At 40.0% G+C, this 14,669-nt stretch overlaps 1 protein-coding gene across 16 annotated transcripts in view; it reads left to right on the top strand.

Annotated features, from left to right (window-relative positions):
* dnmt3ab (DNA (cytosine-5-)-methyltransferase 3 alpha b) overlaps nucleotides 1-14,669 on the top strand; it is a 483,274-nt gene that overhangs the window by 164,727 nt on the left and 303,878 nt on the right. For all 16 annotated transcript variants that reach the window (XR_012100314.1, XM_073057071.1, XM_073057068.1 and 13 more), the window contains one exon: nucleotides 11,650-12,028. Coding sequence is in view for 15 of the 16 variants with exons in the window: in XM_073057071.1 (XP_072913172.1) it covers nucleotides 11,650-12,028 (379 nt within the window). In the remaining variant the exon portion in view is untranslated. The remainder of the gene's footprint in view (nucleotides 1-11,649; nucleotides 12,029-14,669) is intronic.

Below are 14,669 nucleotides of genomic sequence, written 5' to 3'. Positions count from 1 at the left end.
GGAAACAGTGTAGCTGGTTTATTGTTGCAGAAAATGGCCGCATACACATTTCATTTGCTTTGACAGATATATTTTTTCAATATGCTTAAAGGGTATGGTATTCCCCAATTTGGGGATTGAGCCAGTCATCTATTCTCAGGACTCTAATCAGACAAGATCTCACAAGTAATGTAGAAGAGCTGTAGTCTACTCTTTACCTCCTACTTAAAGGGATAGATTCATTTCTTTTCCCTAATAATACACATGAGATTCGATCTGCTATTTATCTGCAAGGTCTTACATTCGATGGCACTAACCCATGTTAAAAGAATTGTCTCTTTTACAAGTAGTCCCAGTGTTATTTTATGGATACAAGCTGCTACATTATTTTATGTAACTGAAACTAATAGATCTGCAGCATTAGACCAGCGGAGAGAGTTTGAAGCATCTGGCAAAGACGTAGATATTGCCCTCCAATTGCAAGTGAACACATTTTGATTAATTAGTGTGAAAATGTCAAAAGGAAGGGAAACAAGCTGCTGTAATTCTCATCGGGAATTCACATTGTTTGAAATAACAAGTGAGTGAACATGTTGCAGGGTGGAAGCCATTTGAAAACAGCAAGTCTCGTTGGGAGAAAGTCTTTTTGAACCAATGAAAGAAAGGTGGTATACAAAAAGAAAGGATACATTGTTGGAGTGGGTCAGTGTTAGAGTGGTCAGGCTTGGGCTCGACAGCCTTCAGCGAGAATGGGCAGAGGCTAAGGGTGCTGAGTCATGTGGTTGAATGTAGAACTTAAGCTTAAGGAGTGAGAGCCAAAGGTATAAATAATGTGGGCAGGATGGTAGTTAAGGCAATGGAATTCGCTTCCTGTAACATGTGGGACTGCAGGATACTTAATGGTCTTCTGGATGCCAACATCTGCAGGAAGTGCACTAAACTTCAGCTCCTTTACTGACAAGGAAGAGGAACTGGAGCTGGAACTGGATGTCCTCAGGACCATCCAGGAGGCTCAAAACCTCAGGGATGAGATTCTTACTGAGTTAGACACACCCAGAGTGCAGGCTTCAGATAGCAGATTGGTGACCACTAAGGGGAGTGAAAAGTGGCCATTCCCCTCATCAACAAGTATACCCATTTGGATACTGCTGGGAGGGGTGACCTAACAGGACACAACAGCCAGGCCAGTGCCACTGCCACTGTGGCTGGCTCTCAGACTTAGGAGGGAAGGGTAAAATCAGGTTGTGTGATAGTGATAGACTCCATAGTTAGGGGGACAGACAGGAGATTCTCCGGCCATGAAAAAGACGCCATCATGGTATGTTGCCTCCCTAGTGCCAGGGTTAAAGATGACTCTGAGCTGCTGCCGAATGCTCTCAAGAAGGAGGGTGAGCAGTCAATGGTCGTGGTGCTCATTGGCACCAATGACCGGTAGAAAGGGGTAAGAGGTCCTGTGCAGTCAGTAGAGGTATTTGGGGAAGAGGCTAAAAAGTAGGACCTCTATGATAGTAAGCTCTAGATTACTGCAGAGCCACGTGCTTGTCGGGGCAGGAATAGGGTGATGGTACAGATGAACGAGTGGCCTGGGAAGTGATGCAGAGGGTAGGGCTTCAGATTTCTGGATCATTGAGATCTCTTCTGGAGAAAGTTATGACCTGTGCAAAAAGATATAACTGAAACTGAAGGGGACCAATCTCCTTGCAGACAGGTTTGCTAGAACTGTTTGGGGGATTTAAGCTAATTTGGCAGCTGGATGGGATCTGGAGTGTTGGGGCAGTTGGTATAAAATCCTTAGAAAGAGGTGACATGGGAGCAGAAGATGTAGAATCTTTGTGGATAGTGTTAAGAAACTGCAAAGGTATAAAGACCCTGATGAGAGGTATATACAGACCTCCAAACAGCAGCCATGATGTGGGATATAAATTGCAGCGGGAGATAGAAATGGCACATAAAAAGGGCAATGTTATGATAGTCATGGGGGATTTCAATATGCAGGTAGATTGGGAAAATTGGGTTGATGCTAGATCCCAAGAGAGAGACTTTGTAGAATTCCTATGAGCTGGTATTTTAGAGTAGTTTGTCATTGAGCCCATTATGGGAATGGCAGTTCTGGATTTGGTTTTGCGTAATGAGCCAGATTTGATTAGGGATGTAAAAGAACTTTTAGGAGGCAGTGATAAAAAGATGATAAAAATTCACCGTGCAGTTTAAGAAGGAGAAGATGAAGTTTGGATGGAGATAAAATCAGTATTACAGTGGAATTTTTTGTGTTTTATTGTCTTACAACATTGAATCACAGTGGATTTAATTTGGTTTCTTTGACACAATCAACAGAAAAAGACTCTTTTGTGTCAAAATGAAAACAGATCTATATAAAGAGATCTAAATTAATTCAAATATAAAACACAAAATAATTGATTGCATAAGTATTCACCCCATTCAAGTCAGTATTCAGTAGATGCACCTTTGGCAGCAATTACAGCCTTGAGTCTCTGTGGATAGGTCTCTATTAGCTTTGCACATCTGGACACTGCAATTTTACCCCATTATTCTTTACAAAACTGCTCAAGGTCTGTCAGATTGCATGGGGATTGTGAGTGAACAGCCCTTTTCAAGTCCAGCCACAAATTCTCAATTGAATTGAGATCTAGACTCTGACTTGGCCACTCCAGGACATTAACTTTGTTGTTTTGAAGCCATTCCTGTGTAGCTTTGGCTTTATGCTTGGGGTCATTGTCTTGCTGGAAAACAAATCTTCTCCCAAGTCACAGTTCTCTTGCAGACTGCATCAGGTTTTCCTCCAGGATTTCCCTGTATTTAGCTGCATTCATTTTCACCTTCACATGCCTTCTGGGGTCAGTGTAACATCCCTCCTGCATGATGCAGCCACCACCAGGCTTGAGAATGGCCTCAAAAATTGAGTGACTGTGCAAGAAGGGAACTAGTTATTTACAGCTGTGCCATATTCTTTCAATTTCTTGATGATCGACTTAACTGCACTCCAAGGAATATTCAGTGACTTGGAAATTTTCTTGTATCCTTCTCCTAACTTGTGCTTTTGAATAACCTTTTCGCAGAGTTGCCTGGAGTGTTCTTTTGTCTTCATGATGTAGTTTTTGTCAAGATACTGATTCACCAGCAGTTGGACCTTCCAAATACAGGTGTATTTCTACTACAATCAATTGAAACATCTTGACTGCACACAGGTCTCCAAAGACAGATCTCTATTTAACTAATTATATGATTTCTAAAACCAATTTGCTGTATTAGTGATGATTTGGTGTGTGATTTTAAAGGCGGTGAATACTTACGCAAACAATTATTTTATGTTTTACATTTGTAGTCTACACTTTGTAGAATTCTGTTTCTACTTTGACAGAAAAAAGTCTTTTTCTGTAGATCAGTGTCAATAAAGTCAAATTAAATCACTGTTAATCAATGTTATACAATAAAACATGAGAAATTCTAGGGGGATTGAATACTTTTTATAGGCATTGTAGTATTTGGGGACAAAGAAATGACAGACAAGCCAAATAAGTACTTTGTGCCAGTCTTCACAGTGGAAGACACTAGCAATATGCCAGAAATTCAATATTGTCAGGGGCAGAAGTGAGTGTAGTCACTATTATTAAAGAGAAGATACTTGAGAAGCTGAAAGGTCTGACTGTAGGTATGTCACCTGTCTAGAAAGGTTCCAAAAATTGGTAGCTGAAGAGATTGTGGAGGCATTAGTAATGATCTTCCAAGAATCACTAGACTCTGGAATGGTTTCAGAGGGCTGGAAACTGTTAAAATGTTCCTCCACTCTTCCAGAAGGGAGGGAGGCAGAAGAAAGGAAATTATAAGCCAACAGTAGTTGGCAAGATGTCCAATATTAAGGTTGAAGTTTCAAGTTAAAAGAGGCCAAAGTCAAGATTTCCTCTTAAGGCGAAATCTTGCCTGAAAAGTCTATTGTAATCCTTTGAGGAAATAACAGGCAGGATAGACAGAGAGTTAATGAATGTTGTTTACTCAGATTTTCAGACGGCCTTTGACAAGGTGCCACACATGAGGCTACTTTACAATATAAAAGCCCACAGTATTATAGGAAAGATACTAGCCTGGATAGAAGATTGGCTGAATGTCAGGAGACAAAGAAGGGAGCAAAGGGGGCTTTTCCGATTAGCTGCTAATGGCTGGTTGTGTTCTGCAGGGGTTGGTATTGGAATAGCTTCTTTTCATGTTAGATGTGAATGATTTGGTGGATAGAATTGATGGCTTTGTGGCCAAGTTTGCAGATGATATGAAGATAGGTGGAGGGGCAAGTAGTGTTGAGGAAGCAGGGAGTCTGCAGAAGAACTTAAACAGATTGGGAGAATAGGCAAAGAAGTGGCAGATGGAAAATGGAGTAGGGAAGTGTATGTCCATGCATATTGGTAGAAGGAATAAAGACAAAGACTATTTTCTAAATGGCGAGAAAATTCAAAAACTCAGAGGTATAAAGGAATTTGGAAGTCTTTGTGCTGGGTTTTCTAAAGGTTAACTTGCAGATTGAGTCAGTAGTAAGGAAGGCAAATGCAATGCTAGCATTCATTTTGAGAGGACTAGAATATAGGAACAATAATGTATTTATTTGCTGAGATACAGTGCAAAGTAAGCCCTTCCGGTCCTTCGAGCCATGCTGCCCAGCAATCCCCTGATTTAATCCTGGCCTAATCATGGTACAGTTTACAATAACCTATTAACCAGTACATCTTGGACTGTGGGAGGAAACTGGAAACCACACATTCCATAGGAAGAACATACAAACTCCTGACAGGAATTGACGAGAATTGAACCCGAATCGCCTGTACTGTAAAGCTTCATGCTAATCACTATGTTACCTTGCTGAAGCTTTATAAGGCATTGGTCCATCCGCACTTGGAGTATTATGAGCAGATTTGGGCCCAGTATCTAGGAAAAGATATGCTGGATTAGAGAGGGTTCAGAGGAAGTTCATGAGAATAGTTCCGGGAATGAAAGGGTTAACTTGTGAGCCGTATTTGATGGATCTGGGCCTTTACTTGCTAGAACTTAGAAGAATGAGGAGGGATCCCATTGAAACCTATCGAATATTGGAAGACCTTGATAGAGTGGATTTGGAAAGGATTTTTCCTGTTGTAGGTGAGTCCAGGACCAGAGGGGACAGCCTCAGAATAGAGGGATGTCCATTTAGAACAGACAAGAAGGAATCCCTTTAGCCAGAGGGTGGTGAATCTCTGGAAATCAAAGCCACGGATGGCTGTGGACTCCAAGTCATTGAGTATATTTAAATCGGAGGCTCATAAGTTCTTGATTAGTCAGGGTGTCAGAGATTACGGGGTTAAGGCAGGAGAATGGGGTTGAGAGGGATAAAAACACAGCTATGATGAAATGGCGTAACAGACTTGATGGGCTAGATGGCCTAATTCTATTCCTATGTCTGTGGTTCTATAGATATTTAGTTACCTTCATTTTTGTATGGTTCAGAGCCCCGTTGGATTGATTCCTAGCATTGAGGATGACAGTGAATCATGTGGCATTAATTTAGTGTGGTGCCTGGCAGTATGAGCTTGAGGAAGCTGCGCACTCCTGCAGAATTTATTTATTTACGTTACCTTTTTGATTCAGATGAATAGCCTTATCACTTCTGTTGCAGTCTAATTAGTGTAAAATAGAATACCCTCATCATGAACTAGTCTGCCTCTTGAGAAATGATTTTGTGAAAAGGTCACTGGAATACATTTGTGGGCTAACCTCAGAGTTGTAGCACTTACTGGAGTTCTGATTCTAAATTCATATGTTGAATTTAAGAATATTTCCATTTAGAAGTGTCATAAAATTTGCAGAAGTTACTACAGGAGGCTACTGGAAAAGGCACGTTTACACTGAGTTAGACATTAGGAATGACAGAGGAGTAACGGAGCTTAAGAGCACATGTGCGCATCGTGCCATTCTAAGTATGGCATTTTCATTTTTACCATTTGCAAACATGTAGGCCTTCTTAACGCTACACTGTTGTTTTTCAGTATGTATTTAATCATCCTGTTGCGTTCCTCTGTCTCAGCTCACAAACAGCAATTATAGAGTACTCGGTCATTTTTATTTGGAGATTGTATTTCACAATTCCATTAACTTTTTCTCCATAATAGTCCCAATTAATGTCGATTATAGTCTTGGTGGTATGAATGAGAAATGACATAATTTCTGAGGTTTTGTAAAACCTTTCTCCTGTTCACATTTAGCAATATACGATAATTGGACTAACTCCTGCACATACATTAGCGGCAAGAATGTACTGCTATGTTGGAAAAAGAAAATAATCCAAAAGATTCCAGATTCAGTTATTTTATGATGGCCCTTTGGTTTACTTTTGGTTTATCAAGGCAAAAAAACACAGGCTCAAGTTCACTCTGGAAGGAGCAGCAATGAAAATGCTGTGCTTCCTGAAGTTTTTTCTTGCCAGAAAAAGGATGAAATAAAAACACATTACTCTGTAGATATAATATGAGAACTTCAGAATAAAATTGTCAACCTTAAATTCAGTACTCTGGAATTTGAACTGCTGTACCAGATCATTTAAATACATTTGCTATAAATATATGCAGTGGGAGATTATGGTGTGAAGGGATGATGAGAGGCCACACAATCAAGTTAATTTCACCTTTGAAGTTCATCATTTTCCACATTAATAGAAGCTCTGGCATGTAAGTCCAGAGATTATGGTTCTAACAGAGGTTGTTGCTATTATTAAAAGCAGTCAGTCTCAACTACAAAACTATTTGTTATTATTGATCCTTTCTTGTACCACTAAACCAAACGTAAAAGTGGCCACCTGAACAGGAACTTGAACTAGATATTGAGAAATAAAGCGCAAAGGTTATTGATCTGAACAATATTATATTTACTAGTAGTTTTTCTTCCTTTCTCCATTGTCATTCATTTCTTTCTATTTACAACTCCTGCAGACAGATGAAATACAATTATCTTGATGGAATTATACTTGAGCACCCCTCCCAAATAGTGAGCAGGAAATAGCAGAGCATATATATGTAGGGAAATCACGGTTAAGTTTAGGAACAAGAGAGTTGTAACAGAAGGTGATTTTAACTTCCCTAATATTGATTGAGACTAGCATAGTGCAAAGGAATTAGATGAGACAGAATTTGTTAAGTGTGTCCAGGAAAGTTTTCTGAATCAACATCTTGATGGCCCAACTGAAGAAAAAACTATACTCAATCTTCTATTTGAAAAGGAGGCTGGATAGGTGGTTGACATGGTTGTGCAGAAGCAGATGGGGACTAGTGACCGTATCTCTGTAAGTTTTAAAATAGCCATGAAAGAAGGTAGGCTTGATCGTCCACATTGAGGGAAGACTAATTTGCAGGAAGGCTAATTTTCAATTGATTCAGACAAGAACTCTCTAAAGTTTGACAGCGTGAACTGTTAGCAGTTAAGTGGCTGTCTGGTAAATGGGATGCCTTTAGAAGTGAGTTAAGAACTGTTGAGGAGCAGCATATTCTTGTTGGAGTGAAGGGCAAAATTGGCAGGAATGGGGAAATGTGGTTGACAAAGGAAATTGAGAGTCTGGTCAGGAAAAAGGAGCCATATGTCATGCGAAGACAGCTGGGATCAAGCAAGTTTCTTGAGGGATTTAGGAGTACATTTAAGAAGGGAATCAGGAGGGCAAAAAGGCCCATAATATATATCCCTGGCAGATAAGATTGAAATGAATCCTAAAAAGTTTGATAAATATATTTAGAGTAAAAGGAGAGACTAGATCCCCTCAAGGATCAATTTGGTAATTTATGTGTGGAGCCATCAAAAGTGGGTGAGGTCTCAAATGAATGCTTTTTGCCTGCACACGGTCTATACCCCTCCACCCTCTCCTGTTTATTTGCCTGTCAGAATGTCTCTTAAATGTTGCTATCATTTCTGCTTGCGCCATCTTCCCTGATAGTATGATCCAGGCACCTGCCACTGTGTAAAATAAAAAGGAATTGCTCGGAAGTCTCCTCTAAAATGTATCCTTCAAAGCCTTCTATTATTTGACATTCCATCCTGTCTTACTATGTCAGTGCCCCATCGTTATTTGAAATACTAATATCATATCACCTCCTCACCCTACAGTGCTCCAGACAAAGGAATATTTCCCATTGGTGGTATAGCGAGAAGACCTCAAAAATGCCTTAAAAATATTTTCCTGGTCCATAGCCTTTAAAATGGTATTCCAAAGCAAAGCTTAATGCAAATAGTAATAATCAGAAATGTAATAGAACATGCAAGAAATAGTCAGTGACTCACTTATAAAGGTCTGATCACAGATGCTGTGTGGTCTTCTGAGTTTTTTCCAGAATTTTCTATTGTATTTTCAAAATATAACATGTGACCAACTGAGGAAGTGGTTCAGTGGGTGGGGTTCAGATTTCTGGACCACTAGGACCTCTTCTGGGGAAGGTGTAATCTGAACATGAATCTGAGAGGGAATTTGTAGAATGTCCATAAGATAGTTTTTTAGAGCTGATTGTGGCTGAGCCCAGTAAGGGAAAGGCAATTCTGGACTGGGTGCTGCGTAATGAACCAGATTTGATAGGGAGCTTAAGTTAAGGAACCCTTAGGAGGCAGTGGTCATTTCAGTTCAGCTCAGAGTTCGGAGCTTTCTTGTCATTGCTCAGAGTAATGAAATTACAGAGCTGCTCCATTCATTGCAAAATAGCATACTGGCAACTCAGTTACTAAAGACACAGTGACTAAATTTAAAATAACGTCTGAATTGGTTAGAATGACAAAGTTACAACTTAATTAAAAACAGAAAAGCTTTAAAAGTAAAAGAAACAGTGGCTGTCCCATTCAAGTATTGCACATGACCATTTCTTAAAATACAATGATTTAATATAAAATAGCATCAAGAATTAAAGCTTAAATTTAAATACATGCCCAGGTATTGCATTTAAAGATTATCCATAGTGCCTGTGGATTATAGGTGGGTGTGGGGAGGGGAGTGCATTATTCAATTGAACAATAGAAATCTGTTTTCCAGTCTGGATGTCTCTGTGGAGATGCTCCTGTATCTCCTGCTGGATGGTCAGAGATTAAACAGGTGATTACTGGGATGGGATGGGTCCATCATGGTTCTGTGAACCTGCTGTAGGCAGATTGAGTTATAATAATTTCTATGTTTGGTAGTTGTGTCCTAATGATCTTCTGTGCAGTTCTGTCCACTTGCTGAAGTGCTTTCTGGTCGTTTTTGTTGCAGCTGGTGTATCATACCGTCACACAGGAGGACAGCATGCTCTCAGTGGCACAATCGCCAGCAGCTTTTGGGGCATCTTTAAACTCTTAAGATAGTAAAGGGATTGCTGAGTCTTCTCTACTGTCAAGGAGATGTTGACGGTCCAAGAAAGCTCCTCTTTAATGTTCATTCCCAAGACCTTAAAGCTGGAGACTCTCCCCACTGCTTCACCATGTATGAGTAGTGGAGCTTATTCATACCTTCTTGATTTCCTGAAGTCAATATTCATTTCTTTGTTTTTTTATGTTAAATGATAGGTAACATACCAGTGTTTTTGTACCATTCAGACAGTGTCTGAGCCTCCGCTCTGTTTGCTGTTTTGTTGTTAATTGCAATTAATCCGATCACTGTGGTGTCATCTGCAAACTTGATGTTGGAGTTGGTGGCATAGGCAGGGACACAGTTGTGGGTGATAAGAGTGTAAAGGAGTGACTCAGTACACATCCCTGCCGTGCACTGGTGTTCAGGGTCAGGGAGGTTGATGTGTACCTGCCTAGTCTGACTGGGTGCGATTGGTAAGCAAGTCCCGAATCCAGTTGCGAATTGATATATTGAGTCCCAGATTGTGTAGTTTAATGGTGGTAAGTATAGTGTTAAAGGCAGAACTGTGGTTAATACAAAGCATTCTGGCATAGGTGCTCCAGGTGTTCCAGTGCACTGTGGTGAGCAAAGGAGATGGTGTCCTTGGTTGATCTGTTACCCTTATAGGCAAAGTTCTGCTGGTCCAGAGTAGGAGGAATGGCATTCTTAATATGGAACATAATCAGTCTCTCCAACCACTGAGGTTAGGCTAACTGGCTAATAATTTATTTACTTCTTGAAGTGTGGAGAGACATTTGCAATTTTCCAGTCCTCTGGAACTATTTCAGAATCTCTTGAAAGGTCATTACTAATGCTTCCACAATCTCTTCAGCTGCCTCTTTCAGAATCATCTGGTCCAGGTGACTTATCTACCTTCAGACCTTTCAGTTACCAAGCGCCTTCTCCTTTAGGTAGAGGGTGGTGACTCTGTGGATCTCTTTGCCACGGACTTCTGTGGAGACCAAATGATTGACTATATTTAAAGCAGGCAATCATACATTCTTGATTAGTCAAGGTGTCAAAGGTTACAGTGAGAAGACTGGAGAAAGGGGTTGAGAGGAGTAATAAAGCAGCCATGAAGGAATGACAGTGCAGTCTCTATGGGCCAAATGGCCTAATTCTGCTCCTATGTTTTAAGATCTTATAGATTTCTGGTGAAAGAAGATATTAAAACTTCTGTCAGAGTCCCAAAGGAGACTAAGATCACTTGCGTAGAAAAATATAGAATATTCAACTGATTTATTACAACTGGGAAACCACATTTGTTGTTGGACATTGGCCCTACCGCTCTGTTTAACTAATCCCAAACATTACTCATTTTGTCATCCAACTCCCACCCTATCCGCCTCTTAATTTTCTCGTGCCCTTGTGTTAAATTTCTTTTTGTTGCTAACAGATTATTATTTTGCACTGTTACCTGCAGGACATTTGCAGCAGATGTGGGTGACTGCAATTAAATTAATGCAACTGTCTTGCTAGGGTACCAAAAGTCACAGAATATAGGATAATTAATTCTTCTGTGAGCAGTGGGTGGTGGGATAAGTTTCAAATCTCTTCAGCCAGCGCTATTCAGTAATGACATTCTGTGTGTGTTGCATGACATTGTACATTCCTTTTTTTGTTCTTTTATTGTGGGTGTTTTTCAGTCTGTTATTTTCGGGAAAGTGTTTAATTTAACCTAATTATATTTCATCACTGTCTTCCAGCATTAATCATGTTCTAAAAATAGATCTATCAGCTATTTACTTAGTAATGTTGCCATTTCTCTGAAAAGTAAAACAAAATGTCACATAACTCTCCACTGTACAGTTTGAAATGTGCAAAGTGTATGTATAAGTTGATTGTTCAGAGAGCAAATGCTCTGATTTTCTTCCAAGGTCCAAGCCGGTGCAAAAGCAAAGTTTGGAACTGCCCTAAATAACCCAATGTAACAAAATGACACCTCTAACAATCCGCAGAATGGTTTCTGGAATATTCTAAAGACTTCCAAAAGACCGGTTACCTCTTGAATGTTTCTTTCTATTAAATATGTTTCACATTGGCAGCACCAAACACTACCAAATTAAAAATAAATATGTGTGTGAAAATAAGTTAAGCAACATGCTGAAAGAGCTGTTTTTTTCACAAAATTTATCAACCCAAACCTCAGTTCCATTATTAGTTTGTTATGCTTTCATCTTGTGCTAGGACATTGGGTAAAACTATAAGTGTCCCTAAAATATGTTCCACAGGGAGATGGTCAAAAGATTCACTTTGGAGAATTTGATCCGTGTTAAATCATTTATTTTTCTTTACTGTAGGTGGACATCAATGAAGCTTCCAGTGAAATGGTGGCAGCCCCAAAGTGCCAATCTTCCCAAGCATCGTCAACACAAGTTCACAATGGAGAGATAGAAAATAAACAGCAAGAGATGGGGAACTCACAGCAGACTGGAGAAAAGAATGTTCCTGAAAATGGCGACCGTGGAAGATCTGCCCTTGAGGCTCAGAACTTGAAAGACCAGGAGTCCAACGAAGAGAGCACAAGTCTGGATGGAGATATTGAAATAGACTTGGAGATAGAGAATAGATGTTACACCCCAAAATATGGCCAGGATTCTGAGAAAGGAGAAAATGAGAAGCTACCATCTGCTCTTAGAAAGAAGTACAAGAAACGTCAAGTGGAAGCTGCCGAGAAAGGTTTGAGCATTTTAATAAAACTGTTTTTATATCTTTAGGACATCAGTCTGATATCAAAGTTAGCAATGGGTTGGGCACCCATCTAAAATCACTTCTATAAAAGTCACTATTGGCCCAGTTTATGTGAAGTATTTCAGAGCATTAAAGTGTTTGCAGTTCAAAGGTATGTTCCTTTCTTTTGTTGCCAGTGAGGTTATTAAACAAGCATTGAGTTCTCTGAAGCAAAACTATGTTGGAAATCCAAGTTACAATCAATGTTTGGGAGAATAATGTTTATATAGTTAAGTAATCCTTTTGAAAAAGCAACTCCCAGAGGTCTATGGTGCTGTTGTTAGAATTCAATTGTGGATAAATAGGAATAGTTTTTGTGTTCATCGCACTTTTTTCAGCCGATAATTAATAATCATTAAGCAAAATTGTTATGGATGACTTGTGAGATGGTTTGTGGTGTTTCCCATTTGTGCTCTTTAAAAGTACCATTTAGCCTGTGACATGAAGATTCAGAGTGTACTTGGCCTGTTTATTAACTCATTAGAACTACTTGAGTGGTCTTTCTGGTTTTGGAAAGAGTCCAGTCTGACCCCTGATTGTCCCAGCCAGTGTTACTGAATGTATTTGTGTGATGTTTGAGACTGCATAGTCCAATAATTGGGAAAATATTTCATCATTATGCCACTTATCTGAAAACAGGGTGAACATCAGCAATAGGACTTTTGTTTCCTGTGAGACCAATTCATGTTTGGGGGTGATGACAGAGGTTGTTATGAGGGTCTCATTGAAGATTGGATTTCTATTTTCTGTTTAAGTTGAAGTGGTCTAAACATTTGCAAAGGAATTTGCTTAGAAATTAGATCACACAATCCTCTTTATTTTTAGCTGTACCAGGTTGGGTACTGTAAAATGAGGCACAACAATGAGAATTTCTGATTTTCTTCATGTTGATCTGTAAATTTATTCCTTCATCCTGCTATTTGTCACTCCCCTCAGATGTGATTTCTACATCTTCTACGTGCTAAATCATGTATTATCCCTTTATATATTTCAAAGTGAGCATAGTGGTAGAGATCAAAGCAAATCTTCATGAAACATACATTGCTGGTCACAATTCAATCTTCACAGTGTAGCACCAGACTGGAATTTGAAACTCTGAGCCTTTCCGTCCTTCAGACGATAAGCTCCACAATACTGATCAACACCTCCGCACAATGACATGCTCATTTCTACACACCAATCAGTTTTCTTTTCACCACAGATTTTTGGAGTTTTGATTCTGTCCTCCAATCCATCACTGCCCTTTGACTGTCTGATCCCCTTTTGGGCCTAACTACCACTTGACCCTCCAGACAGGCTTTCAGACTTTTCCCCAAACCTTTCAAACCTTTTTCCTGACCTTCAGTCTCCTTCCTCATAGCGCTCCAACCAGCCAGCCACACCAACACCACAACTTCCCAATCTTCTCCATGGGCCCCTGATCACCCCTACCTTAACCATTTGACTGGCCCAGGATTGCTCCACTTTTTCCAATGCATAGATCTCCTATGATTATGCTATTTCCTGACCCTAGCTCTACCTTTCTACTGGTCTGTCAGCCTCTTGACTCCAGCCTCAGACCTATAAGGCCAAATGATTGGATGCCCCCCTCCCTCTTTTACTCTATCCCTCACCTGGGTCCGAAATAACATTCTCATGCTTGAGGGATGTAGCACATAGTCCAAAATTATTGTTGATGTGCTGATTTGCAACCAGCTAAATACCCATTAAAGCCTCACTAGAGCGTGCTGGTCATTCTCTTGTTACCTTTTTTTGAATTCAGCACCATTTTTCACTGAATATGATTTATCCTGGAGCTGTGGTGAATATATTAGTCCCACTCATATACTAGATTTATTCCTTGGTGAATAATACATATAGCTCTGTGGTGAACAACATATACCTGTCTGGACACGCCCCCCCCCCCCCCCCCCGCTGACTGCTCCTGTGGCTCCTCCCACAGACCCCGGTATAAAGGCGATTGAGGCCTGAGCCCTGCCCTCAGTCTCCAGGATGTAGCATGGTGGTCAATTGCTGCTTGTTCTTTCTTCCAGTCAATAAAAGCCGATATCTCGCCTCACGTCTCAGAGAGTTATTGATGGTGCATCAAGCTCTTGAGTGTTTTTTCTGCTAGAGGCTCTGAATTTATTTGTTTTGCATTAGAACATCAGCAACTGACTTTGCTATACTGTTACTGACACTTACCTATGTATGAACAGAGGTATTTACCTGTGTGTTCAAAACTGTCAAACTTTTCCTGGAATTAGAATATAATCCTTATCAGGAAAAAAACAGACTTTTGCACCCCTGTAACTGGCTCTGTATTGTCTTTGGTTAACATGCTGCATACACTAAGGATCGTATAAAAGAGTATGCCTTATGGCAGATGTGCAAGTAAGACTTGTGGAATTTCTTTTTTGCTGAAAGCTCCGTAATATGACTCACTTCTAACATTTGACATATAATATCTCTCCAATCAGCAAATGTTAATAAAACCACCAAATGCAGGTTGACAGTGTTGTTAAGAAGGCACATGGTGTATTGGCCTTCATCAACCATAGGACTGAGTTCAAGAGCCGTGAGGTAATGTTACAGCTATATAAGACCTTAG

This window comes from Hemitrygon akajei, chromosome 9 (assembly GCF_048418815.1).
Source record: "Hemitrygon akajei chromosome 9, sHemAka1.3, whole genome shotgun sequence".
NCBI classification, from domain to species: domain Eukaryota; kingdom Metazoa; phylum Chordata; class Chondrichthyes; order Myliobatiformes; family Dasyatidae; genus Hemitrygon; species Hemitrygon akajei.
The sequence above is the reverse complement of the archived record's forward strand: the minus strand, read 5'-3'. Positions and strand labels throughout refer to the sequence as shown.